Consider the following 20194-nt stretch of genomic DNA (forward strand, 5'->3'; position numbering starts at 1 on the left):
CCGTCGTCGTCGTGCCGTATTGTGTTCGTTTATCTGGTTTTATTGCTAGCTTGAGTTACCTGGGGTGGCAAAGGGATCTATTTAGTCATGGCTTTATTTAATAATGTGCGTTTCCCAGCCTCTGTTCTGGACCTGGGGACTGTGAAGAGACCTCTGGTTGCATGTCCTGTGTGGTACCAATGAGTGCCTGAACTGTGTGCCAAAAGCTTGAACAGACAGTTCGGTACCTTTAACAGCTCACACAAAAGACCAATAGTGACGCAGTCAATCTCTCCTTAACTTTGGAGCCAGGAGAGATTGACATGCATATTACTGACATTCGCTCCCCGTGTACATCGAAGTGTAATACGCGCTGCTCTGTTCTAGACCAACTGCAAATTTTCCCATGTCCTTCTTTGCAGCATCTGACCACACAACTGGGCAGTAGTCCAGGTACGACAAAATTAGGGCCCGTAGGACTGGTTTCCTTAAGCAACACCGTATCATGGGCAGACCCATTTTAGCAGACAAGGGAGTCTATATGTTTTGACCATGACCGCTTGCTATCTACGATTACACCCAGCAGTTTAGCCTCAACTTTCTCAATCGTCACATTATTGAATAATATAAACCTAGATGAGGTTTAGAGTTGAGCGAGTGATTTGTCCCAAAAACAATGCTTTTCGTTTCTGCGATATTTAGCACCAGCTTATTGCCAGTTACCCATTCTAAAACTGACTGGAGCTCTATGTTAAAGGTGTCAGTTATTTATTTTACTGTCCTAGCTGACGTGTATACTATTGAGCCGACAGTGTACATAGACACAAGCTTTATCCAAGGTCAGTGGGAAGTCAGTAGTAAAAACAAAAAACAATGGCTCAAGCCAGTACACCACACTTTTTTAGATTTAGCTGAGTTTTAGTCATTTTGACTAAAATATTGTTACGTCTTAGTTACATTTTTGTCATTTGGATCTGATGACCCATACCAAATCTTTTCTCCTGAGGGGGAAGACGTTATGTCGTGCCTTCTTCACAACTGTCTTGGTATGTTTGGACCACCATTGTTAGTGATGTGGACACCAAGGAACTTGAAACTCTCGACCCGCTCCGCTATAGCCCTGTCAATGTTAATGGGGGCCTGTTTGGCCCACCATTTCTTGTAGTCCACGATCAGCTCCTTTGTCTTGCTCACATTGAGGGAGAGGTTGTTGTCCTGGCACCTGGCCAGTTCTCCCTATAGGCCGTCTCATTGTTTTCGGTGATCAGGCCTACCATTGTTGTCATCAGCATACTTAAGGATGGTGCTGGAGTCATGTTTGTCCACGCAGTCGTGGGTGAATATGGAATACAGGAGGGGAGTAAGTACACACCCCTGAGGGGCCCCAGTGTTAAGTATCAGCATGGCAGAGTATCAGCGTGTTGTTGCCTACTCTTACCATCCCGGGGGCGGCCTGTCAGGAAGTCCAGGATCCAATTGAAGAGGAAGGCGTTTAGTCCCAGAGTCATTAGCTTAGTGATGAGCTTTGTGGGCACTATGGTGTTGAACGCTGAGCTGTAGTCAATGAACAGCATTCTCACATAGGTGTTCCTTTTGTCAAGGTGAGAAATTGGCAGTGTGGAGTGCGATTGAGATTGCGTCATATGTGGATCTGTTGGGGCGGTGTGCAAATTGTTGTGGGTCTAGGGTGTCCGGGACGATGCTGTTGATGTGAGCCATGACCAGCCTTTCAAAGCACTTCATGGCTACCGACATGAGTGCCACGGGGCGGTAATCATTTAGGCAGGTTACCGTCGCTTCCTTGGGCACAGGGACTATGGTGGTCTGCTTAAAATAAAGGTATTACAGACTCATCAGGGAGAGGTTCAGGGTAATCCGTCTGGCCCAGCGGCTTTGTGAATGTTGTTGACCTGTTTAAAGGTTTTGTTCACATCGGCTACAGAGAGCATTATCACACAGTCATCCAGAACAGCAGGTGCTCTTGTGCATGCTTCAGTGTTGCTTGCCTCGAAGCTAACATAAAAAGGCATTTAGCTCGTCTGGTAGACTTTCGTCACTGGGCAGCTCGCATCTGGGTTTCCCTTTGTAAAAGTTTTCTAGCCCTGCCACATTAAGCTGGTGTAGTAGGATGCAATATTAATCCTGTATTGACGCTTTGCTTGTTTGATGGTTCGTCTGAGGGCATAGCGGGATTTCTAATAAGCGTCCGGATTAATCTCCCACTCCTTGAAAGTGGCAGCTCTAGCCTTTAGCTCGATGCGGATGTTGCCTGTAATCCATGGCTTCTGGTTGGGATATGCATGTACAGTCACTGTGGGGACGACGTCGTCGATGCACTTATTGATGAAGCCGATGACTGGGGTGGTGTATTCCTCAATGCCATTGGATGAATCCCATAGCATATTCCAGTCTGTGCTAGCAAAACAGTCCTGTAGTGTAGCACCTGCATCAACTGACCACTTCCATATTGAGCGAGTCACAGGTACTTCCTGCTTTAGTTTTTGTTTCTAAGCAGGAATCAGGAGGATATAATTATGGTCAGATTTGCCAAATGGAGGGCGGGGGAGAGCTTTGTATGCATCTCTGTGTGTAGAGTAAAGATGGTCTATGATTTTTTCCCCCTCTGGTTTGCATGTGACATGCTGATAAAAATTTGGTAAAACTGATTTTAGTTTGCCTGCATTAAGGTCCCCAGCCACTAGGAGCGCCACTTCTGGGTGAGCATTTTCTTCTTTGCTTATGGCCTTATAGAGTTGGTTGAGAGCGGTCTTAGTGCCAGTTTCATTCTGTGGTGGTAAATAGACTGCTACGAATAATATCGATGACAACTCTCTTGGTAGATAGTGTGGTCTACAGCTTATCATACGGCATTCTAGCTCAGGCAAGTAATACATCGAGACTTCTTTAATATTAGACATTGCGCACCAGCAGTTGACAAATAGACACACACCCCCACCCCTCATCTACCAGAGGTAGCGTCTGTTCTGCCGATGCATGGACAATTCCGCTAGCTCTATATTGTCCGTATCGTCTTTCAGCCACGCCTCTGTGAAACATAAGATGTTACAGTTTCTGATGTCCCATTGGTAGGATAATCTTAAATCGTAGGTCATCCATCAATTTTATTTTCCAATGATTGCACGTTAGCAAGAAGAACAGATGGCAGTGGGAGTTCACTCGCTCGCCTACGGATTCTCAGAAGGCTGCCCGATCTGCGGCCCCTTTTCGTGAGTCGTTTCTTCACACAAAAGGTGTGGATCTGGGCCTGTTCCAGTGAAAGCAGGATATCCTTCTCGTTGGACTCGTTAAAGGAAAAGGTTTCTTCCAGTCCACGTCAAGTAATCACTGTTCTGATGTCCAGAAGTAATTTTCAACATAAGAGCAGCAACATTATCTACACAATAAGTTTAAAAAACAAGTTACAAAAAAAAAAAAAAAATAGTACAATTGGTTGGGAGAATGAAAAACGTCAGCCATGTTCCTCGGCGCCATCTTTGAATAGAGACATAATTCCTTAATCAACATAGAGAGACATGTTTGTTTTACATAGCATATTTCTATCTGAATGTTCACCGACTTCCATGTGCACAAATATACATAGCCTTGTCCTAGCAACATACTTTTCCGTATAACATCCTATTCTCTTCCAACAGCAGAAATATGACACATACAAGAATATATTAATTATCTGGTCATGTAAATACCTAAACCAGCCTAAATACTGTAGATCTTGCACAGACACACACACACACACACACAGAACGAGTGAACGAAAGAGAGAGGTAGCACAATCACCAGATGGTGCAGCAAAGTATTAGCAAAGTAGTGTGGGTTGCCCCTCCGTCACTCGGTCATTGCCATTGTTATCAACGTTCCACAGGCACCGCAGCCACATTGGTGTCTAATGACTGAACGAGAGCTACCCACTGGGCAGACGTCAATTCAATGCCTATTCCACGTTGGTTCAACGTCATTTCATTGAAATGAAATGTATTCAACCAGTGTGTGCCCACTGGGTAATGACTGTTTCACCCAGTGATGTAGTTGAGTCACAACCTCGAGCCCCCTGTGCTCAAGTCCGAGTCAGAGACACCTATGGCTGAAGTCCATGCCCCAGTGCTCGAGTCCTGGTCGAAGTGCTCAAATCTGAGTCACTGGGTCCACATTAACTCAACATAAAGTGATTTACCCAGTCAGATATAGTGTAGTGGCAAGAAGGATTTAGTCAATAAATTGCTTGCCATCCCTTTTCCTTTCTTTCTGTGCCACCAAATGTTTGCATATAGAATACTGGTAATGTTATCAGGGCCACGTTCCGTTGCAAAACGTTTTCGAACATCCATGTCAACATGTCAGAGACACACGTGTGTTCTACATAGCATATTTCTATCTGAATGTTCCAAAATCGTTGCGTCCAGCTGAACCCGCCCCAGGTTGTTAGCTATAGCTAGCGTGGTAAAATTATTGAACAAGTTGTCTCCTAAACAAATAGTTTATGGCCCGGTCCACAAGTAGCCTAGTTTTAGAACAGCAATATGCTTCATGAATGTAAAAATGCTGCCTATTAATGCATGATAGAAAGAAAAAAAACACAGCGTCAGTATTATGGGTCATATCTTTTGAATGGTAAGGGCTAGAATCAAGCAGTCTTCACAGAGGAAACAAGGGAGACTTTGCTACGTTGGCTTCAGAACCTGGCTATGAAATGCAGTGCAGAAAGTGGGAGGGTTGAGCGAGACTACAAATTCAAAGACCGCCTGCTTTTCTATACTCAGGGGGAGAGAAACATAGCGAGACAGTTGTTTTACTATTAAACTCAATGCAGCTATTATTTTGAATTTAGTATAGCAGCGTGTGTTTCTTAACCATGTAAAGGGCAGCTAATTAGAAGGCTGGTGGTGACTGGTTAGCTACGGAGAAGAAAGGGTCGCCTGCGCAATGGGTCTAATCGGAAGGGGAAACTGTCTGCCCACACATCGCTTGCTCCCCCGCAGTTCACTAGCTGATGTCGGTGTGTGTGCCAGGTGTGGAGTTTCCTTCCCACTGCTGAACAGAACTGTGCATCTGTGCTGCAAATAATAATTGTGCTTATCACTGAAAAGCTCTCAATCTCTCCAAAAACTCTTGTCCAGTCCACTTTGTCAGATTTATTTACAGAGATAATTGTCTCGTCTTAGTCAACTGAAATGAAATCATTTTGGTTTAGAATTTAAGATGTAAGACCTTTAATACCATTTGAAATGCAATTCAATACCAATTGAGGTCTGTGTGCTCCACAAACCTGCTAATATTCCCATATTTATAGAAAGCATTAGCGAGATCACTACCTCTAAATATACACTGAACAAAAATATAAAAAAGTGTTCCCCCAAAAAATAAATACCAGAAATGTTCCGTACACACTAAAAGCCTATTTCTCTCAAATTGTGTGCACAAATTTGTTTACATCCCAGTTAGTGAGCATTTCTCCTTTGCCAAGATAATCCATCCACCTGACAGGTGTGGCATATCAAGAAGCTGACTAACAAGCATGATCATTACACAGGTGCTGAGGACAATTAAAAGGCCACTAAAATGTGCAGTTTTGTCACACAACACACAGTCTCAAGTTGAGGGAGCATGCAGTTGGCATGCTGACTGCGGGAATGTCTGCCTCCCGACAGCATTTTAGAAAATTTGGCAGTACATCCAGCTGGCCTCACAACCGCAGACCAAGATCCCCGCATCCTGCTTCTTCACCTGCGGGATAGTCTGAGAGTCAATGAGACCGATGTGCTCATAGAGACCAATGCGCTCACAATGGCAAATGCTCATTTCGCGCACTCCATATCTCGAATCCATCAATTTCTTGGTTGTAAAATATACCTGCACAAAGCTGAGAACATCCTCTCTTCACCTGTGACAAGTAAACTCAGTAAAAAAAAATTGAGTGGACAGATTGATGATAAACAGTCAATATTTAGGTCTCACAGAAAATATACCTCTGTTGATATCACATACATTATCAAGCATTTCACAAATATAATACAAATACTGACTTTTAGCACTCTGTGGTCTATAGCAACACCCTACAAGAATAGGCTCTAGGTAAAAAGGAAACAGGTACACAAGTATATTTATACACAGTAAAATGAGTCCTATATCGACATAACCTGAAAGGCCACTCAGCAAGGAAGAAGCCACCACTCCAAAACTGCCTTAAAAAAGCCAGATCACAGTTTGCAACTGCACATTGGGACAAATATCATACTTTTTGGAGAAATGTCCTCTGGTCTGATGAAACAAAAACAGAACTGTTTGGCCATAATGACCATAGTTATGTTTGAAGAAAGAGAGGGAGGCTTGCAAGCCGAAGAACACCATCCCATCCGTGAAGCACGGGGGTGGCAGCATCATGTTGTGGGGGTGCTTTGCTGCAGGAAGGACTGCTGCACTTCACAAAATAGATGGCATCATGAGGTAGGAAAAGTATGTGGATATATTGAAGCAACATCTCAAGACATCAGTCAGGAAGTTAAAACTTGGTCGCAATGGGTCTTCCAAATGGACAATGACCCCAAGCATACTTCCAAAGTTGTGGCAAAATGGCTTAAGGACAACAAAGTCAAGATATTGGAGTGGCCATCACAAAGCCCTGACAACAATCCTATAGAACATTTGTGGGCAGAATTGAAAAAGCATGTGTGAGCAAGGAGGCCAACAAACTTGACTCAGTTACACCAGTTCTGTCACAAGGAATGGGACAAAATTCACCCAACTTATTGTGGGAAGCGTGTGGAAGGCTACCCGAAACGTTTGACCCAAAATAAACCATTTAAAGGCAATGCTACCAAATACTAATTGAGTGTATGTAAACTTCTGACCCACTGGGAATGTGATGAAAGAAATAAAGCTGAAATAATTCTCCCTACTATTATTATTCTGACATTTCACATTCTGAAAATAAAAGTAGTGATCCTAAATGACCTAGGACAAGGAATCTTTACTAGGATTAAATGTCAGGAATTGTGAACAACTTACGTTTAAATGTATTTGGCTAAGGTGTATGTAAACTTCCGACTTCAACTGTATATGCTAATATGGAATTTTTGTTGTCCTTTTTCTGGGTTGCTTGTTTATTTATTAGTGCTTTTCTGATTGGCTGATCCAAGACATAAATGTCAGTGACATTTGCATTTGAGCCCAATGGTTCTGAGTGGGCTACCCACAGTGGGCTTCTTCCTAGGGCACACAGTATCAGTGCAAACAGTGGAATTAAACTCTATGGGAATATGATTATTACTGACAATACCCTCAGACCTCACAGAATATAGATTAGGTTATTGAAAATTCCCATGTCCTATGTTGCCTATTATGACAGGGAGGATTGGAGCACTACCAAACCCAGGCAGTCGGTCTCTTAAGCAGTAGCCCCCCAAAAAATACAAAATAAAAATAAATTGCTCTAAAAAAAGTTAGCCTATTTTAAAAGGGATTTGCATCTGACCAGTGTGTGCCTGCCCTGCCTGGTGAATGCTGGTCATTTTACATCCCCGGTAATTGATATACTAGCAGGCTTGAGAGTTTTTTTTTTTTTTTGTTAAAAAATAGGAGCCGACACTTAATCACCAATTAATACTAGTGAATCGTTTGAGAAGAAAACACTAGTCAAGTTGCAGCGGTCTGCAAGGCTGTGCTGTTACCATAGAGACCCAGACAATGAGAGTAGAAGGGCTGCCTGAACAGGTTCAAGACTTCTGGTGAACTACAGGCCTACAGCACATTCAGAAAGTATTCAGACCCCTTGACTTTTTCTACCTTTTGTTAACGCCTTATTCTAAAATGAATTACATCTCCCCCTCATTCTACACACAATACCTCAGATCTGTGCTTCGAGACAATTCTGTCCGGAGCTCTAAGGACAATTCCTTCGACCTCATGGCTTGGTTTTTGCTATGACATGCACTGTCAACTGTGGGTATATAGACAGGTGTGTGCCTTAAATCATGTCCAATCAATTGAATTTACCACAGGTGGACTCCAATCAAGTTGTAGAAACATCTCAAGGATGATCAATGAAACAGGATGCACCTGAGCTCAATTCCGAGAATCATAGCTAAGGGTCTGAATACTTCATTATACAAGGTCGTTTTTTATTTTTATAGATTTGATTCAAATCTAAACCTGTTTTCGCTTTGTCATTATGGGGTATTGTGTGTATATGGATGAGGGAATTGTTTTTATTTAATCCATTTGAGAGTAAGGCTGTAACGTAACAAAATGTAGAAAAGGTCAAGGGGTCTGAATACTTTCCAAATGCACTGTATATCTAGTCAAATGGAGCTGAGGGAGAAAAGCTCCTCTACTTTCAAGCCGACTAAGGCCAAAATCATCTTTCCTGCAGAGTGTAATGTAACCTCCAGTCCAGCTCCATCACAGCTGATAAAAGGCTCCTTGGCTTGTCTGAGAGAAGCATTAATATTCTCAGTGAAATACCGGGGAAGGCTTGGACCCTGGCAGCTAGCTTGGAGGATTTTTCCTCCTCCCCTCACTCGAGACCGTTTTTCACAGAGATAAGACACAACAGCCAGGCTCCAGTTACCAAACAAAGGGTGCGTTCCAAATGACAACATATTCCCTATAGAGTGCACTACTTCTGACCAGAGCCCTACACTTTATAGGGAATAGGGTAACATTAGGGATGCGTTCACACTCACTCCTCATCAATGAAAACCCATGTCCGAGAGGGGAGCCCCCCCTCTTTCTTTTCCTTTCTCCCGGCTTCTTTGTATCAAACACACACCCGTTTCCCGGGGTGTCCGCTGACTCATTGTCTCACGAAGGCAACACACACACACACACACACACACACACACACACACACACACACACACACACACACACACACACACACACACACACACACACACACACACACACACACACACACACACACACACACACACACACACACACACACACACACAGCTAATTAAGGCTGTCGGAGGAGAGAGACTGAGTCACGGGGGAAACACGCAGAGCTCAGTACAGACTGCCACTGATAAGCTCTTCATCACTTGCACAGGGTCTAGAATCTGATTGGGATTTGTGGCTGCTGGAACAATGTGTAGGGATCCTATAAGGAGATAACTTAGAAGCTCCCCCTCGTCTTGTTTGGTGGCCCCTGACAGAGTTCACACACACTGTTGTTAGCAGCCGAGCTTCATCATTACAACCCCAAGTTTCACCATAAACACTGGTCTAACAAGCACGCTGGCGGCCATCTTGGAACTGTGGTTTTAGCAGGAACCGTGGCAATCGAGGGCAACAGTCTCATTTCACCTGCATATTTCCCCCATCCTCCCTGTCAAAAACAGTGGGAGTGGACAGAAATGGAAAATGTTTCTCTCTATCAATCTTGCCGTCATCTAAGAGAAAATGAAAATGATACAGTTAGGGGTGTGGGAATAAAAAGAAGCTTAGCAATATGACGGAGCAGCTCGCTGCAGTGCGTGTACCGCTCTCCTCAGATATCACACTGGAAACCCCAGAGAATTTTACTCAAGGTCAATCTCTCATTACTCCATCCAGCTAGCACCACTATACACTCCCTCCCTCCCTCTTCCCTTGCTCGCTTTGTATTTCTTCTCAGAGGCGCTCTCTCATCAAATGAGCCCCAGGTATTACATCAATATCCCTTTCAAACATGAGACAAAACCCCATCAACTTTGGCATTCCGACAACTTTTCTTCACATCTGAAAGGTATTGCCAGGTGACAAAGCCTGTACTTTAATTTCCACCAACACCTAAAAGGGGCTCCTGAAACGTCGCCTTTCATCTTACCGTCTTCGGTACGCATTAAATCATGAACGTTCCATTGTTGTTGTACGACATCAAACTTGTCCTTGTCATTATGAAAAAGTACAACCACAATAACGGTAGTGTGCATGACATCGCAGCAGCCTGGTCCAAATAGCAACGTTACCTGCTCTATTTTTTTTGCACCAAAAAACCCACAGCATTTTAAACATTTATTTAGGATATGTCAATCTAGCAAGTCAGGCAACTAAAAACAACTTTCTAGACAATGTCTCAGTTTGTTGCTAGCTTGTTAGCCATCTAGCCAGCTCATATAGTTAACAGAACATATCTGACAACATTGAGTTAAACTGTAGGCTAATGTTTTTTTCACCATAACAGGAAAATTTAACACATTACAAGATACTTATTAACAATTATGGCGATCTGCAAACTTACTGTTGTGAATGTGAAGAATTGAAACGAGTGCATTTCTGTCTGAGGAATTTAGAGCTTGCTGTCAGGCCAGGTTACCATGACAACAATTGCAACGGGGTCAAAGTTGAATGTCTTGCTCAGTTGTGGCTAAGCAATGGCTATAAAAAGCGAATTCCAAGAAGAATGTGTTACAAATTTGGCTGTTTGAAAGAGGACCATACAAACATTGCCCGATACTTTTTTCAGGCAACATACCGAAAATCCTATGTGAATCAGGTAAACGGGTCAGGGTTTTCTCCTTCATCCAAGGACTCCCTCAACGGTAACTCTCTGCTCCGCTGAATGCAAAGCACTGCGGCTGACCTGCTGCCTCCACCTCAAAAACATGGGCAGCCAAATCGCTGACTCAATATAACAACCAGAGAGGGTGGGACTTCATTAAAGCCACTGGACCCCGTATGAGATCCAAGGTCTGCCTCTCAAATGGGACCCTGTTCAATGTATAGCGCACTCCGGTTTCTAGTCGTGCACTACAATAGGAAATAGGATGCCATTTGGGACGCAGATACAGAGAGGATGGAACAGAGGAAGTGCAGATGGAACAGATACCGGCCCACTCTAATCTCTGGAGAACACTACAGCGCAGAATTAGTATGATGTATTGGTCTTTTCATTTTTTAATTTAGCTAGAATAAACAGGGGCCACCCAGGTCCATTAGCTAACAAATGAAAACAGACAATCCTAGTGAACTTGAAACCCTAAACAATGAACCCCAACGTTCCAAAAAGTAAGGTCTCTCCACTTGTGTATTATGCATGCTTATAGAGTGAACACTACTTTGGTTACACTCTCCCACACCGGTATCAAGGACACGGACATGAACTAACCAATAAGCACTGCCGAAAAGTCTGTCAAACCCAAGTCCTCACAAACTGCTGCTCAACTTCCTCACGAGCAGGGTATTGTAGTTGTTGTAGTCTTACCTGTTGTGGTGGTGGTGGTGGGCGTGGCTGCATGTAGGGGGGCTGTGTGGGGGCGGTGGGCTGTTGCTGGGGAGGGCTGAAGTACGGGGATTGGCCCTGCGGCTGGCAGTACCCACCCTGCTGCCCCTGATGCTGCTGTCCATACTGGGCTACCATCTGCTGAGAGACACAGTAAAGGGAGACCTCAAGTCAGGTATCATAGAAATACTCCTTAAAACATCTCACTGTCAATGTCCACAACTCTGCGAGTCGTTCTCGACCAATGGCCTTTAGTTCACTATCACTAAGCCATCTTATCAGCGGTCAATAAAGAACACCAATCCCAATTCATATCAGAACTGAATTTGATTAACTACACTCACAATCACCTTGGTGAAGTAGGCCTATAGCCTTAAAGATCTGCACCCAGTCCCAAGTACGCTAACTATGTTCTTCACCTTGAGTCTGGGGTTGACTAATAGCACTGTGAGAAGTGACGAGCAGGAACTCAGGTTTTTCTTTTTTTCCAGCCTTGGGACATTACTGTTGTGTTGACGTCGATAATACACACAGCAGCTGCATCCCAAATGGCACTGTATTCCCTATAGTGCACTACTTTTAAACCAGGGCCCAAAAGTAGTGCATTATAAAAGGGAATAGGGTGTCATTTGGGACGCAGCCACAGGCTCTCCCTCCTTCCTTTCACTGCGTCTTATGTAAGACGTTTTGGGGAACAGCTGTTATTGGCTCATCCCTCTCTCTGCCTCATCTGGAGTCCCTTACATTAGGCAGCAATGTGTCAAAGTCTTTATTATAAAAATAAAAAAATAAGCCTAAACCATCAGCGGTGAAAATGAGAACGCGGTTTTTGATCAATGTACAGAACAGCAAGAGGGATATCTATTCTAGAGTATACCATCTCGAAAATAAGTTTAAAAAAATAAATCATAACATTTCTGCTAGAGGCGGAATTCAGCTTGAAAGACGTTTATTTTCATTTCTGTGTAGGTGATAAAATGATTCAATGCAAAAGCCGAGCACAACACTAGCCTTGTCAATATATGAAATATCACAGATCTAGGAAACCTGAGAGGAATGTGTGTCTATGTCCTAAATTTCACCCTATACCTTATTGTGTACTACTTTTGACCAGAGTCATATGGGTCCTGGTCAAAAGTAGCACCCTATAAAAGGGATAAGGTGCCATTTGGGGCACACATAAGAGCAATCAATGAAATATTGCTGGGTTATTTCCAATTCCTGACCTTAATAGGCAATTCCTCATTCATCATCTCCAGCATCATAGCACTGTCTACATATGTGACAACGGCGCACAACAGTGGTTGAAAAGGGTCTTAAATCCTACTCTGTGACAAGTTTTTAGCCAGAGGGAGGGAAATTTCTTGCTCCCTACGTCACCATCAATCTCAGTATTTGAAAATCATTGTTTTTAAATGTCATCGGGTATGACTTTGTTTACTACAAAATATAGAAATATGTCACATATGTAGACACTGGTATTGTGCTGGAGATAATGAATCAGGTTATAAAGTGATGGAATTGCACTTTAAGTTCCACACCATGTAGATATAATTTTCTTCTGTTAAAAAAAAAACAGCATTTCACTAGATCAGATCGATAAGAGGCCTCATATTCCCAGATATATAGCTCGAAAACGACTCGCAGAGGTGTGGACATTGACAGTGAGATGTTTTACTATTCAGCAGGGCCCATGGTAAAAATAAGTACCCTATATAAGGAATAGAGTGCCATTTGGGACACAGCCCCAGAAACATGGTTATTTGACTGCATCGACAGAGAGGACACCGACGAGGAGGCCCATATAAAATAAATGTATTGTAGTGCAGCAATGAGCGGTCTTACAATCCAATAGCTGTATGCAATGCTCATTGCCCAACACCAGCCAGGAGCTCCTTAAGCTCTGAGGGCGGCGAGGCTGTTTTTCCACACATGAGCTCATCACTCTGGAACCGAGACACTGATATCTGGGAGCCTAACTCAACCTCCCCTAGCTCGCTGCCGCTCTCCATGCCTCGCTCTCCTCTCCGAGCTGGGAAACCTTTCTTTTTAACAGAGGGCATCACAATCTGTTTTCCCCACGATTGCAAAAATGGTTGTGCATTGACTGCATGTTAGAATGCGTATTTCCCTCCCTGTGCCACTCGTAATGTAAATGTGCCTCGAGAGTAATCTTTATCTTGCATAGAACACACAAGGTAAATAGATTATCTATTCTATTATGGGGTTGTCAGATTTTTTTATTCATTACTCATTTTGTTTGCAGATGAAAAGTTCATATGGGCTGTTCTAGCATCTTCAAAGTGCGCCTCAGCAGATAGGGGGGGGGATTTCTACTAAGCTATATGGAATTGTTTAAAGGTCATACCAAGGATCATTTTACTATTTGATTTTTAAGACCCCCCCCCCCCAAACAAATAGATGAAAAATGGTATTTGGCCTTACTGCCATTAGCCCATACAAACACATTGAATAACAGATAGGTTTTTTGGGGGGGGACTAAGAAGGTTATTCTGTCCTATATCTAAGAGAAAGATCAGGAAACATTTATTTTTGAACCCCTTATTTTTGGTATTAAACCATCTCCATATGTTCTGAACTTCCATACATTTTTTTGAACCGGGACAGGGGGACATTCAGACGAGTCACGGCCTGTGGCCGTCCTAGAGCAAAACAACCGACATGTACAGTAGGTGAGAGTCTCACCTTAATATAGAGATGTCATATTAGTGTGTAGCCCAAACTGTTCGGACGCTACAGACAGAGGTTGGCAGATCAGACAAGTCCTGAGACGCTTGTGGGTGTCCTAAAGCAAAACGGAGAACACCATTGTGTTTGTGAGAGTCTTCTCTTTCCATAGAGGGGTCATAATAGTTTGTAGGCCAAACCGTTCAGAGGCTACAGACAACGTTGTGAAAAGACAGATTTTAGGGATGTCTCATGGTCTGACAAACACCGCTCTAGCTCTTGTCACCGTAGACGTGGAAGTGCGACATCGGCGGACGATTTAGATGCATCCAAGGTTTTACTTTTTTTTTTTTTTATTAAAAACTGATCTAGCCTAAACAGATTTTTTAACTGGGATTTTTTTTTTTTATAAGCCCATGTGATTTCCGCTAGGGCGCGGACATCGACTCGTGGTTTAAATTCTAAAAGACTGCAGCTGATTAGCCAATATGTATAAACATGGAGGAGGCATGGCTTAATCCTGCTATCACTTCAGTAGGCTTAGACCTAAAAAAAAAAAAAAAAAAAAAATCAGGTGCTGCTGCCAGTGCCACAGTCTCTCAATGTGGCTCATTTACTAAGAACAGACTGACAGCTACCAACAAAAAAAAACACAGGATAGGCACTAGGAAGACCTTTGCTTAATTTAAGTGTTGGTCACTGAGACATTACAATACCAAACCATACACAGGGTAATGTAAGTCTCAAAGACATCTTAGCTAAAGTGTGTATGATCTATAATCAAATCAGCATGGCCATCAAGAGTTTTGGCAGATGCAGCATGCTTAATCTACAGGTTTTTAACGGTCTGAAACGCCTTCAGACCCCCCACAAAGAGCAAGGACTGATGACACCAGGTCTCAGTCCCATATGGCACCTATTTTTTTTTACCAGGCCCTATAGGGTACTGGTCAAAACAGTAGTTCACTATAAGGAAATAGGGTACCATTTAGGACAGACCAAAGACTGCAGGATGTGAGGGAAGACACATTGAATAGGAAAGCCAGCCTGCATAATCGACAGAGGAAAATCAATTCCTAATTATCTTGAAATATTAAGGTTGATCTCCGAATGGCATCTCTAATATGGTCTTGTCTGCTCTGTTGCATCTCTTCTCTCAGTGGCGGCCATCCCCCCCCCCCCGTTTGGCAACTTGTTCTACGGGAGCGGGGAACATAATCGTTATAAAACAGCACAGCAGGGTACCGGTGGTATCTGACCAGTTGAAACATCCAATTTCAGGCGGGATCCGTGAGGTAATAAAGAAGGTGTCTCAGGGCCATCTGGGGCCCGGTGCAGATAAAAGTCATTACATGCTCCATCCCTCTTGGAGATGGAAAAGCAAGCAGAGCTGACAACACTGACAGAGTCTTCAGTGCAAACAGGAAAATTCTGCCGATTTCTAACAATGTAATGGGTCGTTTTCTACTATCGTTGTGATGATGGTTCTATGGGCAACGTAATTGTTGTAATTTTCAAAGCTGGTGTTTTGAATATTTACTTTTGGGTAATTTAGCAGATACAGACTTAGTCGCACTGGATAAGTGTATGAATATGGTATATGAAAGAGAAAATGGTTGTATTCTCTCATCTTCCTTACAGTAGCCAGCTGACAGCGAACTTATCCTTGTAAAATGACTCTGGTCTGTTAACTCCGGCTTGTAAAAGGAGAGGTTAGCTCAAATTGAGTGACTTTTTGATCGGTTCTCATATGCACGCCAATTGCACACTCCCTCGTCAATTTGCTACGCCCTCACTGGAGGTAAACAAGCCAAGCCAAAGGCTAGCTAACTAAAACAGTGGAGAGAAAAACTGACAAGAGTTTTCTAAAAAAGGAGATAGTAACAATCAATTTGTGCAAAGGCAGGATGTATTGGCGGTCTTTGAGGGAAAGCCTCATTTACCAGCTTGCTACCTAGTTCTAATCTTCAAGGAGATAGGAAAACAGCCTCCACTTCTGACAATCATGTCTGCTCTAAAAGCTGTGGCGGACAGATGACCAAATCAGAGAGGCAACAGTCCTGGGTCTCACAGTGGCAATTGTGGAAGAAGACTATGCTATATGGGAGGGTATATGCGGCCACTGGTTGGGGAAGACCGCAAGAGCTGTGTTTGCCTCAGTCATATACCAGGTTTAAAAAAAATGGATGAAGTCCATACGACCCGAAAATGTCCATACGACCGAAAAAAATGATACGTACAATGACCTAGAATTGTACTTCGACGGTATAGAACAGCACTGCGGGGGGATACATGTCACATCAAAATGGAAATTATAGATGTCACACATGAATGATTGACATGTTTTGTATTTGCACAAACATAATGAGTAAATCAATGGTTGTTTGCATGACAGGCCTAAAAACACAAAAGTGATAAAACTGTATCATCAACGACTGGGTGATAGGCAGCATAAGGGCTGAATGAGGCACTACAGAAAGTACACTGAACAATAACATCAACGCAACATCTACAGTGTTGGTCCCATGTTTCACGAGCTGAAGTAAAAGATACCAGAAATGTTCCATAAGCACAACAAAACTCATATTTTGTGAAAAACAAAACGGTTAATCAGATAATCCAGCCGCTTGACAGGTGTGGCATAAAGAAGCTGACTAAACAGCATGATCATTACACAGGTGCACTTAGTGCTGGGGAAAATAAAAGGCCGCTAAAATGTGCAGTTTTGTAACAACACAATGAAACAGATCTCAAGTTGAGCAAATGTGCAATTGGCATGCAAGAATGTCCACCAGAACTGTTGCCAGAGGATTTCATTGCGCTACCATAAGCTGCCTCCAAAGTCCAAACGGTCTCAAAAATCACAGACCATTGTGTACCTGCGCCAGCCCAGGACCTCTACATACGGCCTCTTCACTTGCAGGATTGTCTGAGACCAGTCACCCGGACAGCTGATGAAACTGTTTTGTTACGTTACAGCTGTATTCTAAAATGGTTTAAATGCCCCCCCCCCTTTAATATCCCATAATGACAAAACAAAAACATGTTTTGACATTTTTGCAAATGTATTATAAAAAAAAACTGAAATACCACATTTACATAAGTAAATGTAAGCCATAAGTAGGTCATCCCTGCGTTGTCTTGGCTGTTTACTTAGGGTCATTGTCCTGTTGGAAGGTGACCCTTTGCCCCAGTCTGAGGTCCCGAATGCTCTGGAGCAGGTTTTCATCAAGGATCAGCAGAACAGAGAATCTTGTTTCTCAGGGTCAGAGTCCTTTAGTTGCCTTTTGGCCAACTCAAAGCAGTCTGCCATGTGCCTTTTACTGAGGAGTGGCTTCCGTCTGGCCACTACAATAAAGGCCTGATTGGTGGAGTGCTGCAGAGATGAGAGAACTTTCCAGAAGGTCAACCATCTCACCAGAGGAATTCTGGAGCTTTGTCAGAGTGACCATCAGGTGACCAAGGCCCTTCTCCCCCGATTGCTGAGTTTGGTTGGGTGGCCAGCTCTAGGAAGAGTCTTGGTGGTTACAAATTTAGTCCATTTAAGAATGGAGGCCACTGCGTTCTTGGGGACCTTCAATGCTGCAGACATTGTTTTTGCATCTTTTCTCAGAACTCGACACAATCCTGTCTCGGAGCTCTACGGACAATTCCTTCGACCTCATGGCTTGGTTTCGTCTCTGATATGCACTGTCAACTGTGGGACCTTACATATACAGGTGTTCGCCTTTCCAAATCATGTCCAATCAATTGAATTTACCACAGGTGGACTCCAATCAAGTTGTAGAAACATCAAGGATGAGCAATGGAAACCAGATGCACCGGAGCTAAATGTATTGTCTCCTAGCAAAGGGTCTGAATACTTATGTCAGTAAGGTATTTGTCTTTTAAAATAAATTTGCTAAGATTTTCACTTTGTCATTATGGGGTAGTGTGTCTAGATTGATGAGGATTTTTTATTTAAATCGATTTTAGAATAAGGCTGAAACATCAAATGTGGAAAAGGGGAAGGGGTCTGAATAGTTTCCGAATGCACTGTACATACACAAAGTGAGAAAGAAAGAGCGAGCGAGCGAGCGAGCGAGCGTGACTATATAGTCTGGTTTAGGAAGGGAATGTCTATGCAATGTTTTATGGAAACAATGTGTTCCTCGAGGACTGCAAGAAGTAGTGGTAGAGGTGGTTAACTAAACAGAAGCCCATTCAGGTGTCTGTGGGGATGCTTGCTCACCTGCCCTTCAGCACAGACATCATGACGAGATGCATGAAAGACACCTTCACTCTACATTTTCACACTTCAAAAAGTCATTCCACGTTCGCTTCATGCATTATATTATCCTGCAAAATAGTTAATTTTGCACACTTTTATTTATCTTTACATGTTGCATTAGATAGACATTTTCTTTTGGTTTGGTTGGTCATACTCGCTGTACTCTGATCTTTTTGGGCCAGACTATGAACTATTATTTTTTTAGGGTACTTCATGCTCATGCATTGCAAAATTAGGGGACAGGGAGGAAACTTGACAGAAGTGAACATGGGTAGTAGTACAGTAGTAGCTAGCTGGAATGCATGGGTGATTCATATCGTTGCCCTACTATATATACAGAAGACAGCCAATAAAGAAAATGAATAACTTCAGTGGGGTAAGAAATGTCCAGCCTATAATTAGTTAACAAAAAAAACATACATTTGACTAGCTATCCAATTTCAAGTTGATAGCAAGCAAGCTAAAGTTTATTAACTGGCTGGCTGTCTTTGGGCTGAACAAAGCTAGCTAATGTTAGCTGTACTCGCTAATGTTTGTTGCTACTTGATAGCCACAAGAGCATAATGTTTAACAGGTTGCAGTTGCCTAGTGTAAAAGAGTTGTTATAACGTTTAGAAAATGTGTGTGAAGATTTTTGCGCCCCATCCATGATATTAAAAATCGGCAAACAATGTCCGAACTCCAAAAGTTTGTTCTCGCTAGCTAGCTAGCTACTGTGTGTGCTTGCTTATGCCGGCAGGGCTGGCCGGAAGCGGAAGGGCGATCCTATGTAAAACAATAGATCATGATTCATACAATTAGAAATGGGGATATCCAACCAGTGTAGGGTGTTGCCGAAGTCTGAGGGCACAACCCCTTCATTATCATCGCTTCGTGGTGACACATCAAAGCAACCTTTCCAGACTTTCAAGTCAGGGACGTAGAGAGGCCGGTGTTCGGGAGAGCAAGGTTACTCTTGCTGAGTGAGAGAGGTGCACATTTTGACAGACAGTCCAACAACAAGTCAGAAGGTTTATTTCCCTTTAAGAGAGGGAAAATTATTGTATTTGCTGTCATCGTGGTTTCTGACAACTTCAGTGACAGAGATACTAGCATGGTGGTGAGGACTGATGACAGTAACGGACACCGTAAGACCGTTTGTGATGTCATGTTGTATCACCACCATCACACAGACTCGGGGAGGGCATGTCTGTGTGCATGCGCTCGTCACGCAAAGTCCTTGCCTTCAGCCAAAGTGGAGGGCATAGTAAGCTATTATCCATTAAAATCAAAATGGGTTTTCATTACAATTTTTTCCCATCGCTTGGCGTTGGATCGATAACGGAAGGAATGAAATGGGGGCCATTGTGAAACAGAAGAGCAGCTAAGTCCAGGCATTTTACTTCAATCGGCAAAACACTAACAAATAAAGGATGATATAGCATAAACAGTGTGTGTGTAAGAGAGAGTAGAGTGTGAGAGCTCACATGGGAGTGTGTGCGCATTGTGTGTACTACACATAAATATTACTGCTGAGACCAAGTCCTTATTAACGGCCATTACACATGCTACGTCGGCAGCCTAGTCCCATGGGAGTGCCACTGCCAGGCCATCTCTGGAGGAGCATTAGAGCCAAACCCAGCAGTCTGGGGGCTAAATATAGCAGCAGGGTCGTCTGACTCCGCACCCAGAATAGACTAACCCAACCCAGCCTGTCCTGGCCCACGCTCTGCAGGCATGCTGCATGTCAACAGCTCCCTCACATTCACTCACAGCCCTGTCCATCTGCACAGGGGCTGTGTCCCAAATAGCACCCTATTCCCTATATAGTGTACAACTATTGACTAGGGCCATAGGAAATATGGTCCCATTTGGGATACACTTACAGATTAGGGTTGAATGGCGGGAACCCGTTTACTGAGATTTACTGCCTAAAACCACTCCCTTTTCCCAGGATGATAATAAGAAATTATTAATATGAAGAGAATAGCGTGAAAATGTAACTGAAAATATGCGACGTCTAAACCTGGCTCCTCTACGGCCTCTGCATGATGACTCAT

At 43.2% G+C, this 20194-nt stretch overlaps 1 protein-coding gene across 6 annotated transcripts in view; it reads right to left on the reverse strand.

Moving 5' to 3' along the window:
• Positions 1 to 20194, reverse strand: part of arid1b (AT rich interactive domain 1B (SWI1-like)) — a 116024-nt gene that overhangs the window by 75325 nt on the left and 20505 nt on the right. For 4 of the 6 annotated variants that reach the window (XM_046297944.1, XM_046297946.1, XM_046297943.1 and 1 more), the window contains one exon: positions 11180 to 11338. The exons of 1 other annotated variant lie outside the window; for it this stretch is intronic. In XM_046297944.1, coding sequence (XP_046153900.1) covers positions 11180 to 11338 — 159 coding nt within the window. The remainder of the gene's footprint in view (positions 1 to 11179; positions 11339 to 20194) is intronic. One more of the 6 variants, XM_046297945.1, reaches the window with a different exon arrangement.

This window comes from Oncorhynchus gorbuscha, linkage group LG14, assembly GCF_021184085.1.
Source record: "Oncorhynchus gorbuscha isolate QuinsamMale2020 ecotype Even-year linkage group LG14, OgorEven_v1.0, whole genome shotgun sequence".
Classification (NCBI taxonomy): domain Eukaryota; kingdom Metazoa; phylum Chordata; class Actinopteri; order Salmoniformes; family Salmonidae; genus Oncorhynchus; species Oncorhynchus gorbuscha.